General features: G+C 38.3%; 1 protein-coding gene across 1 annotated transcript in view; it reads right to left on the reverse strand.

The window, feature by feature from the left end:
* The window catches only part of MORC3 (MORC family CW-type zinc finger 3), a 41,988-nt gene that overhangs the window by 22,730 nt on the left and 3,411 nt on the right, over nt 1–15,847 (reverse strand). Inside the window, exons 2-6 of the mRNA XM_045902483.3 lie at nt 8,476–8,548; nt 6,413–6,545; nt 5,105–5,319; nt 4,161–4,308; nt 2,356–2,503 (exon numbers count right to left, since the gene is read on the reverse strand). Coding sequence (XP_045758439.1) covers nt 2,356–2,503; nt 4,161–4,308; nt 5,105–5,319; nt 6,413–6,545; nt 8,476–8,548 — 717 coding nt within the window. The remainder of the gene's footprint in view (nt 1–2,355; nt 2,504–4,160; nt 4,309–5,104; nt 5,320–6,412; nt 6,546–8,475; nt 8,549–15,847) is intronic.

The following is a 15,847-nucleotide window of genomic DNA, read 5'->3' on the forward strand; positions in this document are numbered from 1 at the left end:
ATGTGTATTTAAAAAGAAACCTACCACTTTGCTTTGATAAAGGACCCATGAACTCTTCAACAATATAGACTATAAAGCTGTTATTAGTATTTGATTGCTTTTCTTTAAAAATATACTCAATAGGGGCGCCTGGGTGGCTGAGTCGTTAAGCATCTGCCTTCGGCTCAGGTCATAGTCCCAGGGTCCTGGGATGGAGCCCCGCATCAAGCTCCCTGCTCAGCGGGAAGCCTGCTTCTCCCTCTCTCACTCCCCCTGCTTGTGTTCCCTCTCTCGCTATGTCTCTGTCAAATAAATAAAATCTTTACAAAAAATATATATATATATATACTCAATATACTATAGCCTGAAAAATGGTTTGCAGAAAACAATCTATTGACCTATATATTATGTTATATTACAAATAAAACATTTTAAAGTTATAAAACAGCATATGTGATATTTCATTTTAATTTTTAAAAAATGTACATATGTACAAAAAAGGATTGTATTTCTGACTCTTTGTCAAGTATATATATTACTATTGCATTTTAAAAGTAATGATAAATTTTATTTAGGCAAAAATAACAAGCAAAATCTAATATAGACAGAAAGGCCTGTTGTACACCTGAAAAGGAAAATATCATAAATACAGTAGACAAGCTTAGTATTTTTTAAAAATTGAACTGTAACAATCAGCACTAATCTAAATGTATTTTCAATTCTTAATGTATGAAAATATAGATACTGGAACGCCTGGGGGCTTAGTCAATTAAGCGGCCAACTCTTGATTTTGGCTCAGGTCATGATCTCAGGGTCCTGGGATTGAGGCCTGCATAGGCCCTGCACTCAACGGGGAGTCTGCTTGAGATTCTCTCTTTCTCTCTGTCTCCCTCTGCCCATCCCCCTGCTCACACATGCACTCTCTCTCTCACAAATAAATAAATACATCTTAAAAAAAAAGAAAAAAAGAAAGTTGAAATACTTTACAATCTTTTTTTTTTTTTAAGATTTTATTTATTTGACGGGGTGGGGAGAGAGAGAGAGAGCACAAGCAGGGGGAACAGCAGGCAGAGGGAGAAGCAGGCTCCCTGCTGAGCAAGGAGCCCAATGCTGGACTCAATCCCAGGACACTGGGATCATGACCCGAGCTGAAGGCAGACGCTTAACGACTGAGCCACCCAGGCGCCCCAACACTTTACAATCTTGACTGAAGTCCATATTCTAAAACATGTTAAAAAATAAATATGCTGTTCTATGCCTGCCTCTAAGCCATCATATATCGCTAAAGAAATGAATTGAATAACACAGGACAGATGAAGATTCAACACAAAATTTGAACATTTCTCTTTATTTCCTGATTACTGATTTCAAAATTAGTGTTTTGTCATTTATAAAATTTATTAACAATATTTAAAACATTTTACTTCATGGTACACCAAATCCACACCACCTGCTGGGCCTGCCTCTGGACCTGTTTCATAATTGAGCAACATTTTCTTAACAACTAGGACATACTTCAATAACGTTTTGGGGTATATAACTGCTAGGGTATCAGAAAGTTGTAAATGTGTAAATGTCACATGTATCCTCAACTTGGGGTAATGGAATCATCTTAGCACAAAAAAATAAAGGGAAGGTAGTATTATATGTCTTATAGTGACTAACAGACAATATTCTTATCATATCAACATTTTAAACAGTATTAATTTCAATCTCAAAAACACTTATTATAAAAGGTCAAATGTCACAGATATTTATCACAAAACTGTATTAATGTGTATGATCTGTAGTTATATTTGCTTTAGGATGCAAATTAAGGTGTTCTAGAATATTTTAAACTAAAAAAGAGAGACACCGAACTTCGTGTTTTTGCCTGGATTAATCAATATGGCTATTACAGGACATACTGATTCTAGAATTCCTAATGCAAATAATCTAACCACCCAGTGAAAGAACTACAAGTGTTGTTAGACCTGATGACTTTACAATTATAAAACTTTTCTGAACAGGGGTGCCTGGGTGGCTCAGTCACTGGGCGTCTGACTTCGGCTCAGGTCATGATCCCAGGGTCCTGGGATCGAGCCCGGCATCGGGCTCTCTACTCAGCAGGTAGCCTGTTTCTCCCTCTCCGACTCCCCCTGCTTGTGTTCCCTCTCTCGCTGTGTCTCTCTGTCAAGTAAATAAATAAAATCTTTAAAAAAAACAAAAACAAAAAAACCTTTTCTGACAGTGTGCTCATGAAAAGTGAAATAAATTGGTTCCTGTCTGAGATACTTTTACTTAGAGATCACTGACAGCATTTATAACACAAGTGGATAACATAATTTCCATTATTTGATGATTTTCTCATGTCCAGAAAGAGAGCTGAATACATACCCTCAGGGAATAGTCACTCTCAGGAGCAATTTGGTCCATTCTCTCTTGCTTCTTGTACCCTTTCTTCCCTGTTGTCTCATCTAAATCTTCAGGAATTCTGATGTCATATTTATCCTTATCAAAATCAAACTCTGTTGCATTTTTGTAGCTATAAAAACAATTTTTTGAAAGAGCTAAATTTTAACTTCACAGCAAGATAAGCAAATACACTTAATTAACAAAACAAAACACCTACCCGTCCTGGTTGGGGGGCGAGGGGGGAGACGAAAGCAAGGGAAAAACAAAAGAAAAGGAATCCAGGAAGATGCAGAAAAACTGTATACATTCACACACTGCTGGCAGGAAGTCAAATGGTAGAGCCGCTCTGAAAAACATTCTGGCAGTTTCTTAAAAAACGGAACAGGCAACTACCATAGGACCTAGCAATTATACTCTTGGGTATTTATCTTAGAAAAAGAAAGACTATGGGGCGCCTGGGTGGCTCAGTCGTTAAGCGTCTGCCTTCGGCTCAGGTCATGATCCCAGAGTCCTGGGATCGAGCCCCACATCGGGCTCCCTGCTCGGCGGGAAGCCTGCTTCTCCCTCTCTCACTCCTCCTGCTTGTGTTCCCTCTCTAGCTGTCTCTCTCTCTGTCAAATAAATAAAAAATCTTAAAAAAAAAAAAAAAGAAAAAGAAAGACTATATTTCCACAAAAACCTGTACACAAATGTTCACAGCTTTATTTGCAATAACTCAAAATGATAAAAATCCAGATGTGCTTTAACTGGTGAATAGTTAAACACACGATGGTCCAACCATACACTACTACTCAGCAAGGACAAGGAAGCAAACTACTGACACACACACAGGAACCCAGAGGAATCTCCAGAGAAATATAATGAAAAAAGCCAATCCCAAAACCTTTCACACTATGGGATTCTTTCTATTCATATAACATTCTTAAAATGATGAAGTTACAGAAATGGAGAACATGTTAGAGGTTGTCAGGGATTAAGGAGGGAGGGGGTGTGGATATAAAAGGCCAACATGAGGGATCGCGGTTGATGAAAACATCTGTCTCTTGACTCTATCAATGTCGATATCAACACTACTGTACTACAGTTTTGCAAGATGCTGCCACTGGGGGAAACTGGATAAAGAGTACATGAGATTTGTGCACACAAATCTACAGGTATCTCAAAATAAAAAGTGTAAATTTAAAAAAGGGGAGTGAGAATGGGTGGGGCTTGACAGCAAAACAAGGAAAAAAGGGAATATAAATCAAAGTATTTTAGGCTTACCACTCAATTTGTGCTTTATTCCTATCATTCTGTGTGTCTAAATATCTCAACATTATACATTCATCCTAAGTTTTAAAAAAACCGTATTTGCAAATGATTTTATCCTCACAAGGATAAAGGACTACAATCTTTAGCAATACAGAGGTCTCATCTACATTACTTTTCTCACCAGTTGTTAAATTATGCTTGGCTTTAAGTAACTGACAAAGATTTCTCTTCCTAACTTACACAAGTAGGGCTTATTATTTGAGGAGAGGTAGAATAACAGAAAGTGAGAACTGAGCTCTATGGTTACTCAATGGCAGGGCTAGGAAATTGTTTTAATAATATGAAATTATCTCAAATTGAAGCCAAAGTGGCCTCAATAAAACACTCTTGGAAAAGACAAATCGTTACCTATGCCAAAAAATGAGTACCTTCCAACATTTCTACTCCGTGTGACAACGGATAAATGTAATAAAACCATTCCTGCACAAGCAATTTCCTTTCCAAATGAGAAACCGTTCACTGAGTTCCACATTTACCTTCTAAGGTTCCAAATGATGATCCTCGTCCCCTTCTTACCCATGATAGCATCAAGTTCTGCCAGTAACTTCTGTTCCGTAGAAAACAGAGAATGTTCCAGAATTGCTGCAAGGCTTGCTTTTGATTCTGATAAATTGATCATCTGTCGTATATCTTAAGTTAAAGACTTAGACCAACAACATATTTTTCACAATTGCAATATGGAGACTCAAACAGTAACAGTAACAGATAACTATTTCCTAAATTAATTTCTAAGTTTTAAAACTGTAGTTTGATTTCAGATGAACACCAAGGAAGATGAAGTATGAGCAAGTTTATTATGATTCCTAGCTAATTTAATGGTTCCTAATATCTGAATGTGTTTATACACAAAATGTGTTTATACACAGAAGACATTCTCCTAAAGATACCTTGCTTTTCATGGGCTTAGGGGAAATTTCAAGGCAAACCACACATCATATTAGGCATAACACAACTGAAATAAAGGGGAGAGCTACAGGAAGCTGAACACAGAATGCAACACTCTTGGAAAAGACAAATCGTTACCTATGCCAAAAAATGAGTACCTTCCAACATATTTCTACTCCATGTGACAATGGATAAATGTAATAAAACCATTCCTGCACAAGCAATTTCCTTTCCAAATGAGAAACCATTCACTGAGTTCCACATTTACCTTCTAAGGTTCCAAATGATGATCCTCGTCCCCTTCTTACCCATGATGGCATCAAGTTCTGCTTAAGGGTTTCCATGGCATAATTCCAACAGAAGAGAGAAAGAGACAAAGGCTTAGCCTCAGATGTAAGAGGCAATGGGTAGGAACAACAGCTATCACAGAAACTTTGATTAAAAAACGAGAATCTGGAGAAGGGCAAGAGGAGGGAAGGGTTCAGAGTATTTCTTCAGTTTCTCCATAGTTTCTATTTCAAAATCAAAAGGATATGGTGTTTGTTGAACGCCACTATTGGGACAACAACATGTTCTGCTTTTATGACTTCCAAGTAGGTCTGAGATAAGAAGCCCACACTCATGCTTTCTCCATTTTTGGTAAACACGATTGCATCTTTACCCAAACGCATAGAACCTGACTTAAAGCCATTCCCATACAATCCAACTGGGACATGACCATTCATGGTGACTTTGTCACTGAAGCCAAAGCTAAAAAGGAAAAAGAAAAAATTTTTTTTAAATAAATATGTATAATCTTCATTTTTTTTAAATTCAAAAATTATAAAGTAAAAAGCCTGGGTATAAACGTTAGCCTCATCCTCTAGTTGCATAATCTTAGGCAAACTACTTTTAATCTATTTTGACGTTTTTCCCCATCTCCAAAATGAAAACTAAATCTGCATTGTAGGGTGTATGAATTACACACTAAAACAGGAGCTCATTGCCTAGCACATCATGCCAAAATGACTGAGTTCTCATTTGGGCTCCTGTGACCCTTGAGATTTTACCCCATGATATTTCTTCTAAATGCAAACAACTCCCTTGATCTCAGCAAGCCTACTGTAGTATGATTACTAATGGCATCGACTAGAGTTTTTGGCAGAATAACAAGTATTTAAGGGACAGTAGAAAGGGCTCTGCTACCACATTTTCTCTATCCTCTATCTCTACTAGGTACTTTGGTTTCCTTTTCAGGCACATTTGGCTTCACACTGACATCCTATTCTGTGACCCTAGAGCCCAAGGCTTTATGACTATTTTATCTTGCTTCCTTCCTTTCCTTATCCTCAGAATCCCTTTAAAATGACTCCCCACCAAAAGTGGCGTTTTACTGGAAATACTGGTTAAAACTAATTAACACTGGAGTATAAATAACTGCTATCACTGCACTATAACTCTAAAGGAATGGTGGAATTTTGGATAAGTCAGACATGCGGGGGGTGAGAATGGCAGGGATTGTCTAATAATCAAATAGTAGTAGGAAATGATGGGAAGACTTAAGAGAACGGAGTGGGCTGTGGGTATAGCATATCATATTTAAAAAACAAAAAGTATGGGCAATAAGTAGGACACATGAAACCCCTGAACTGGGTAAAAGCAATATTTTTAAGAAATGTGACACTTTTGGGGCGCCTGGGTGGCTCAATCGGTTAAGCGTCTGCCTTTGGCTCAGGTCACAGCGAGCCCTGTGTCGGGCTGCTGAGCCCTTTCCCTCTGTCCTTCACCTTGCTCGGGCTCTCTCTCTCTCAAATAAATAAATAAAATTTTCAAAAAAAGAAAGAAATGTGACACTTTTACATACCTTAGCATTTTATGTAACTTATCTGAAGTCATACCATTCCCATTATCAGTGAATGTCAAGCATATATGGTCATTTATCACTGTTTTGTCAATCCATATCTGTTTAGCATTCACATCAGGATCGTAAGCATTATCTGGGAAACAGAAGTTTTGAGAAATTTTGATTTTTCATTTTAAAGAGCAATTAGTTCAGTACAATCCTTTAACAAGCAACATATTTTTTAAAAATTGAAATGTTTAGGAACTCCTAAAATTTGAAAACATGAAACTAAACTGTACCTTGCTATACATCATTCACTGATCATTACAGAATTAGCTCTTTCCAAAGCCCTCCATTTGTCACACTGGTACCCACTCTACTGAAAAAGTACAAATAATAAGAATGGCTGTACCAAAGAGATGAATGAGAGGTCTTCCTCTGCCCAAAGAACCGGCCTGGCTATCAAGAGAGGAACTGAGAGCTGAGTGTCATCTCGCACTACAAGCTGACACCAAGGGAATGCAATGCAGTTCCTGAATAACCAAGGAAGCAGTCATGTTTTCTGCTAAGCTGGATACACAGATGAAGGTCTACCTTCTACACGGTTCTTCAAATTGTGGCCCTTTCCAATCTAACCAAAGTTTCTGGTGGCTTTTACATTTCTATGATCTCTGTACAGATCCCCATTTAACACTCTTGTTTAGCTTCCTTGTTTGTCTCAGAATAAATAAGTAGGAAGGAATACATTAAAAAAAAAAAAAAAAACACGAAAAAATTTTAAAAATGTCAACAGAAGCAGCAATAACATCAGCTTGTGAACTATCTAAGTTCTACCTGAATATCCTTAACTGACCAAAAATACTTGCTGAGGTATATTTTGAAGTCTTTATGACTAAACATAAATAATGGTTCTCAAACTATCCTTCCATAAGGCAGCCTAGAACTAAAATCATCTTTTTAATCAACAACATCGGGAGAAATGGGTGTTTCACTTAAATTTGGTATAGCACAAAGAGCACCATGACTTTCAGCTGCTCTAACCCAAAGCCAGACAATCACTATATATGAATGAACAATCAATCCCAGGTTGGGTGGCTCCTCTGGGTTGCCGTAAAAAAAGAATGGCTCTGAATAGCTGCAGTGTTATACCCACTTCCGGGTTTTTAAAAAACCAGCTGAACAGCACATGCTAGCTGGGAGACTTTGGAAAATCTAACTATGCCAAAGAAAAGAAGGGTGCTCAAAAGTGCCTCCTTTTTTTCCCCTCTTATACATCTAAGATAGAACCCTTTCTTGACAAAGAATCTAAAGTATTTCTAAGAATTCCAAAGAATATACTTTCCTTTATTACCTGTTTCTCAAACACATGCTTAAAACAAAAAAATCAGGGGCGCCTGAGCACCTCAGTTGGTTAAGAGGCTGACTCTTGGCTCAGGTCAACATCTCAAGTCCTGGCACGGAGCCCCACCTCTGGCTCCACGCTCAGCGAGGAGTCTGCTTCCACTCCCTCAGCCCCTACCCCTGCTCTCTCTCAAATAAATAAATCTTAAAAAAAAATTTCACATGCATGAATTTTCCAGATAGAAAAAAATCATGACCCATAATGCAAATCTGATCACAACCTTGCCTCTTCTCATGTTCACTGAAACACTATTAAAATACAATTCTATACCTAATCATTCTATTGGAGGAAACAAAAATGTATTATCACAAATCTAATGTAACATTAATCCCCCTATTGCTAACATCAGAAAAACAAATCGACTGTTATATGTACTTTCCAGCTATTAAAAAACACAATTCCCATTTTTGCAGTACGTCAATTTCTTTTATAATCAGAATAAAACTATTTTCAACATGTTTCATAAATTTAGCAAAATACTTTTATAGTACAGAGAAGGTTGAGCAGCAATTAATTTGACATCTATTTGAATAGTTGTTATGCTAGATAACCTTTACTGATGGTATCATTTAAAATACATGTTTTATTAAACAGCACATCTGCATATTATTTTTCAATGAAAAGTTTTTTAAAACTTCAATTGCAAGCAACATATTATACATGAAATGTCAATTTTACATACCTATTAGTTCAGCAACTGCACTGAATGGCCAAGTGTGACTAGTAGAATTTGTATGTAAAAACTTCGGGCAAAGCTGAAACAAAGCAATGATTCATGTAAATTAATTCAAGTCATACTTTTGAGAACAGAAACCAATATAATTTTCTGTCCCCGTATTAAACAACACTGGGGCACCTGGCTGGTTCAGTCGGTAGAGCCTGTGACTCTTGATCTCAGGGTTGTGAGTTCAAGCCCCACGTTGGGTGTGGATATTACTTAAAAATAAAATCTTTAGGGGCGCCTGCGTGGTTCAGTCAGTTGAGCGGCTGCCTTCGGCTCAGGTCATGATCCCAGGGTCCTGGGATCGAGCCCCATGTCCGGCTCCCTGCTCAGCGGAGAGCCTGCTTCTCCCTCTCCCTCTGCCTGCCACTCTGCCTACTTATGCTCTCTCTCTGTCAAATAAATAAATAAAATCTTTAAAAATTAATAATAATAAATAAATAAAATATTTTAAAATAATAAAAATAATCAACACTGAGACCAAGCAAAAATAATAGCTGCTTGCTTCAGGATATACGTGGAAGTTATAACCTCGAAGATAAGATTCTTGGAAGCCTGTGCTAATCAACTAAATAGGTTACTCATCAACACCTGCTTCAAAACCCTTGCCTCCTTGGGTCCACCAATCCAAAGCCATGATATCATAAACCACCCAATCAGAAAGTTACCCAGTTTGCAAGGCCTACCTCAAAATTACTGTGAGACACAACTAAGATTTTGCCAAGGGGGTGTTTTTTCCTGAGTGCATTAGCTTAATAAACTTAACTTCACTTATTAATCAACAGGCTTTTCTAGTGGTCTCTTGGAACATCAGTATATGATACTTTTTATATTATTTACTCCCAGTTCATTATAGTTAAAACTTGGCAGTGGAGTAATAAATCAACCCTTTACACAATGTCAAATAAAAGTTCAAATCCAGGGGGCGCCTGGGTGGCTCAGTTGGTTAAGCGACTGCCTTCGGCTCAGGTCATGATCCTGGAGTCCCGGGATCGAGTCCCACATCGGGCTCCCTGCTCGGCAGGGAGTCTGCTTCTCCCTCTGACCCTCCCCCCTCTCATGCTCTCTCTATCTCATTCTCTCAAATAAATAAAATCTTTAAAAAAAAAAGTTCAAATCCAAGGACTTTAGGTCTGATTTTATTCACAGTAATACAGTATGAAAGACTATGCCAATCAACCTCATGCTATAGGGAACTCTCTAAATTCCTGAGTAATATAGATATCAAACATATAAAATTGTACAAGGGGCCTTCAAAGGCTGAGGCTGAAAAATTTCCATTTCAGACAGTTTCCATGCAATGGGGATTTTGTGTTCATTTTGAACAGATTATCTTATATTTAGGGAAAAAAAGAGAGGGGGCACTTTCAAGTATTCAATGTGAAGAGCTCTGGAAATGTGATGAGATTATAAATGAAACCAACTGAGTTTGTAGTGCTCAGCTGCTGCCACAAGGTGTCAGAAAGAGGTCTATTTTTCCTTTGTCCAACTTGGTTTTAGGTAATTCCCGAGCATTCATTCACCATTAGACTGAAGTACACATGTGAGAAATGAAATTCTGTAGAAGAGCAGTCTTCAAACTGGAGTATGGCACCCATTCATGACTATGAAGTAATTCAGCCTTTTTTTTTTTTTTTTTTTTTTTTTTTTTTAAGATTTTATTTATGGGGCGCCTGGGTGGCTCAGTCGGTTGAGCAGCTGCCTTCGGCTCAGGTCGTGATCCTGGAGTACCGAGATCGAGTTCCGCATCGGGCTCCCTGCTCAGCGGGGAGTCTGCTTCTCCCTCTGACCCTCCCCTCTCTCATGCTGTCTCATTCTCTCTCTCAAATAAATAAATAAAATCTTAAAAAAAAAAAAAAGATTTTATTTATTTGACAGAGACAGACACAGCGAGAGAGGGAACACAAGCAGGGGGAGTGGGAGAGGGAGAAGCAGGCTTCCTGCTGAGCAGGGAGCCCCATGTGGGACTCGATCCCAGGACCCTGGGATCATGACCCAAGCTGAAGGCAGACGCTTAACGACTGAGCCACCCAGGCGCCCCTAATTCAGCCTTTCTACAGCATATGTTACAAAGTTTTTTTAATAAAAATCAATTTCCAGATCTTCATCTTGCACAAGAGGCCTTTCTCCAATTAATCTACCTGAGACAGTGCCAGGGGTCAGCCATCAGGAGGCTCTTTATGTCCCAGCCGCCTGCCTTTGCATAATTATCACACTACCATTTATAGAATGGCATACTCCTCACCTGTTATAAATTTTACAGTGGGGCATGGCTTTGGAGTATGAAACTTCTGGCTACCAAAGGAGAAGACACCCTTAGAATATCTGTCTTTGCTCTATTTTATGCATTTCTGTTAGGTGTGAAATCTGGAATTGGAAATGGGGTACTGTGAATTTCAGATGTACTGGCAGAATGTGGTAGTGGGAATGTCAATTTTCATTTAATGTCTTCATCCTATATATCAATTCCAAATTGACAATGGTACACATAGTTCTTGCATAAGAGCCCCAGGAGAGCAAAGCAAAGAAGGCATCAATAAGAAATAACTGAATGGTAAACAGTGGCTTTTTCAACTATTCTGAATTCTCATCTCTAGAACATGTCATTAGCTGTGGAGGGAAAAAAACATCCTTGAACGGCCAAAGCAGTAATACACACACAGACACACATACAGACACACAAACATGCACGCGAAGCAGAGTATGTTTAGGTGTGTGACCTTGAGCAAAAAGCTTAACCTCTGTGCCTCAAGTTCTGTCATCTATAAAAATGAGGATGATAATCGTATCAGCTTACCAGGGTATTAAGACTATTAAACGAGTTAATATTTATAAATGCTTAGAAGACCAATTGGAACATAATAAGCACTGTGTGTGTGTGTGTGCTTTTTAAGTATTCCTTAAAGGCACAACTGAGCTCACATAAAAATAAAAATTAAGGAAGGGGAGCCTGGGTGGCTCAGTCAGTTGAGCATCTGCCTTCAGCTCCGGTTATGATCCCAGAGTTCCAGGAGTGAGCAGCATCAGGCTCCCTGCTCAGCGGGGAGTCTGCTTCTCCCTCTCCCTCTGCCGTCACCCCAGTCATGCGCACTCTTTCTCTCTGGATTGCTCAAATAAATAAATAAATAACCTTAAAAATATTTTAAAAAGGAAAATCTTTAAGGGTTTCAAGTAAAGAAGGAATTAACAACAAAAATAAGATTTGAAAATAAGGATGCAATGAGTGAGATGCTTAACTGAAATAAAAGGGTTTTTTTTTTGTTTTTTTTTTTTTTAAGGTTTTGGTTTTAACGGTGATTCAGGGATAGGAGATTTGGAAGTAACTGCCCCTCTCCACACCTCAATAAGAAGTTGGGGGCAGCAGGAATCTCTCTAATGGGAAGCTTGTCTGTTTTGGTCTAGATGCTTAAAAAAAAAAAAAAAAAGTGTAACAGGAAGCTCTGTAAAAAGGGGCATGCCTTCACTTTGGTTAAGTGTTTCAATTTCTATAACCTGCAGAAACACTATGGAGACACAACCTCAACCAGACCACATAGGATTCTCTTAGCTCATTATCTGGGAGAATATTTGAGTACAAAATCTAAAATAAGGGAACAATCATTTAAGGAACAATCCACCAGGAGAAAATGTTAGCAGACAAGATACAGTAGTATTAGACATCACTTCCCACCCCTAAACATTAGGAAACACACACACAAATGAGATGCTCTGAAGACTACACAGATTTTTTAAAGAATATAACTTTTAGAATCAACAAGTAGTCACACATTTTAAAAATCAGTTAAATATAAAACTTTTTTGGAAGCCTGAACACATGTACACCCGTTCATAGCAGCATTATTCACAATATGTTTACTTGTGCTCCTGCCTGAAACTGTTTTCTAATGAAGGGGGGAAAAAAAGAGAAATAAACCCAGAAGAACAAAAATAATCAGAGAAGTGATGGATAATAGGAGATAAAACAGTAGTTTGGAAATTGGAAAGCACAGATAGTGACAACTGATTTAACAGCCTTTGTAAAGAGCGGAATCCGAAACCTAAAAAAGATGGGAAACAAAACAAGCAGCAAACAACACCAGGAACCTTGGCAGAACTCCAGAAAGCCTTAGGAATTAGACTTTCGTGCCTCCAAAGTCAAAGGTACTAGAGATTGTATGAAAACAAGATAGCTTCAAAGTCTTTAAAGAAGCAGTCAAGATTCCCCTCCAGTTCCTTCTTTCACCCTGCCAACTACTCAAAGCAAGCCGGCAGAAAACTGGAGGTCTGTTCTCTGGAGAAAGTGATGGCAGGTTCAGGGACAAGGAACACAGGTGGGTTAAAAGCAACTCAGCAAATAGCCCAGAAATAAACCCTCACATATATGGTCAAATGATTTTCCACAAGGGTGTAAAGACCATTCAGTAGGAAAAAGACAGCCTTTTCAAAAAACAGTGCTGGGAAAGCTAGATATCCTTATGTAAAAGACTCAAATTGTACCTTTACCTCACAACATATAGAGAAAAAAAGAACATCTTAAAATGGATCAAAGATCTAACATAAAGAATTAAAACTATAAAACTCTTAGAAGAAAGCATAGGGGAAAAGTTTCAGGACACTGGATTTGGCAATGATTTCTTGGATATGATACCAAAAGTACAGGAAACAAAACAAAATCAACTGTAAAGGATACAACTGGGACGCCTGGATGGCTCAGTTTGTCGTCTGCCTTTGGCTCAGGTCATGATCCCAGGGTCCCTGGATCAAGCCACGTCTCAGCGTCAGACTCCCTGCTCAGTGCGGAGTCTGCTTCTCCCTCTCCCTCTGGCCCCCCTTGCCCTGCTCATGCTCAGTCTCTCTCAAATAAGTAAATAAATAAATAAAATATTTTTTAAAAAAATAAAGGATACAACCGATAGAATGAAAAAGCAAATCTATAGAATGGGAAAAAACATCTGCAAATCAAGTATCTGGTAAGAGGTTAATATCCAGAACATATAAAGAACTCCTGCACAAATCAACAAAAAGACTAAAAACCTAATTAAACAGTGGGCAAAGGACTTAGATATTTCTCCAAGGATTGTATACAAATGGCCATTAACACAAGAAAAGATGCTCAACATCACTAATCATTAGGGATATACAAATCAAAACCACAATGAGATACCACCTCATACTTGTTAGCATGCTCCTGTAAAATTAAACATAGAATTGCTATATGATCCAGCAATTCCACTGCTGGGTACATACTGAAAAGAAATGAAAGTAGGATCTTGAAGAGATTATTTGTACACCCCTGTTCATAGCAGCATTATTCACAATAGCCAAAAGGTGGAAGCCACATAAATATCCATCAATGAATGGATAAACAAAATGTGTTATATTCATACAAGGGAATATTATTCGGCCTCAAAGAGAAAAGGTCCCTTGACATATACTACAACTGGATGAACCACCCTGAGAACATTATGCTAAGTGAAATAAGCCAGTCACAAAAGACAAGTAACTGATGATTACACTTAATATGAGATACCTATAGTAGTCAAATTCACAGAAAGTAGAATTGTGGTTGCTAGGGGCTATGGGAAGGAAGAACGGAGAATTATTTTTTAATAGGTATACAGAGTTTTAGTTCTGCAAGATGAGAAGAGTTCTGGAGACTGTACAACAATGTGAATGTATTTAACACTACTGACTTAAATACTTAAAAATGGTCAAGATGGTAAATTTTATGTTAAGTGTATTTTACCACAATAATAAAGAGATAAATACCAAGTCAGCAAACTGAACAACGTGATACTCCCATCTCCTTTCTCCCAGGTGAGCTTTCAGAAAAGCTAGCAGCCAGGGGCGCATGGGTGGCTCAGTTGGTTAAGCAACTGCCTTCGGCTCAGGTCATGATCCTGGAGTCCCGGGATCGAGTCCCGCATCGGGCTCCCTGCTCGGCAGGGAGTCTGCTTCTCCCTTTGATCCTCCCCCTCTCATACTCTCTGTCTCCCATTCTCTCTCTCAGATAAATAAATAAAAAATCTTTAAAAAAAAAAAAAAAAAAAGAGCTAGCAGCCAGAATTATCTATGCCATGGCAAAAGATTAGATGCAGAATTCCTCTCTGGAAAACCAAATGATTTCTAAAAGTTCCATCTGCTTCTTTTACAGTTGTGTCAGGCCTTTCTGGATAGCATCTTATTTTTGTTGTTCCCACTTTTTAAAAATTACTTAAAATTTTTTTTATTTTTTTAAGATTTTATTTAAATTCCAATTAGTTAGCATACTGTGTAATATTAGTTTCAACACTTATAGTGATTGTGATTCAACAATATAGTATTCAACACTTCATTACAACATCCGGTGCTCATCACAAATTTTTACGTTACTTTAAACACACCTATTTTATTTTCTAACACTTCCATTCTTTAGGCTCTTACAAATACTGACATAGGGTGTCCCCAACAAAACATAACTGATTCCTACCTATATGATCACCCAACACTGAAGCCCACCAAAGGAGCTCTACTCATATATGAATACCTTCCAGTCAGCTGTGTGTCTTACTTGGAAATGTAATCAGGTTAACCATCTCCAGACATTTGAGATTGTAAGATTAAAAGTCAAAAACACAAAGTAAAAGGAACAAAGAAAGTAGAGGCGATGCACGGGGCACCTGGGTGGCTCAGACGGTTAAGCGTCTGCCTTCGGCTCAGTCATGATCCCGGAGTCCTGGGATCGAGTCCCGCATCTGGCTCCCTGCTCCTTGGGAGCCTGCTTCTCCCTCTGCTTCTCTCTCTCTCTCTCTCTCTCTCTCTCTGTCTCTCATGAATAAATAAATAAAATCTTTAAAAAAAAAAGAAAGAAAGAAAGTAGAGGCGATGCAGTGAGCAAAAGAAAACTTGAAAAATACTTTGATCAATATGTCCAGTGATAACAAATATTCTGTCCAGGGGAGATGATTGTGTATGTATATATATATATATATAGCATTTTATTTTATTTTTTTAAGTAGGCTCCATACCCAATGTGGGGCTTGAACTCATGACCCTGAGATCAAAAGTCGTACACTCCACTGACTGAGCCAGCCAGGCACCCCTCTCCAGGGAAGATTTTAAAAAGACATTCAGTGGGGCACCCGGGTGGTGCAGTCCGTTAAGTGTCTGACTCTTGGTTTCAGCTCAGGTCCTGATCTCAGAGTCTGCTCCAGACTCTCCCTCTCCCCCTCCTCCCTGCTGTGTGCACACGCTCTCTCTCAAATAAATCTTTAAAAAAAAGATATACAGTTATATATAATCAATATAATTATTAATTATAATAGTTAGATAGTAGGAGAAAGGTAGGAGAACATGTGGAGGAAATCTCACAGAA

This window comes from Mirounga angustirostris, unplaced genomic scaffold, assembly GCF_029215605.1.
Source record: "Mirounga angustirostris isolate CCGP_5_RB_7025 unplaced genomic scaffold, mMirAng1.0.hap1 SCAF_1, whole genome shotgun sequence".
In the NCBI taxonomy this organism is placed as follows: Eukaryota; Metazoa; Chordata; class Mammalia; order Carnivora; family Phocidae; genus Mirounga; species Mirounga angustirostris.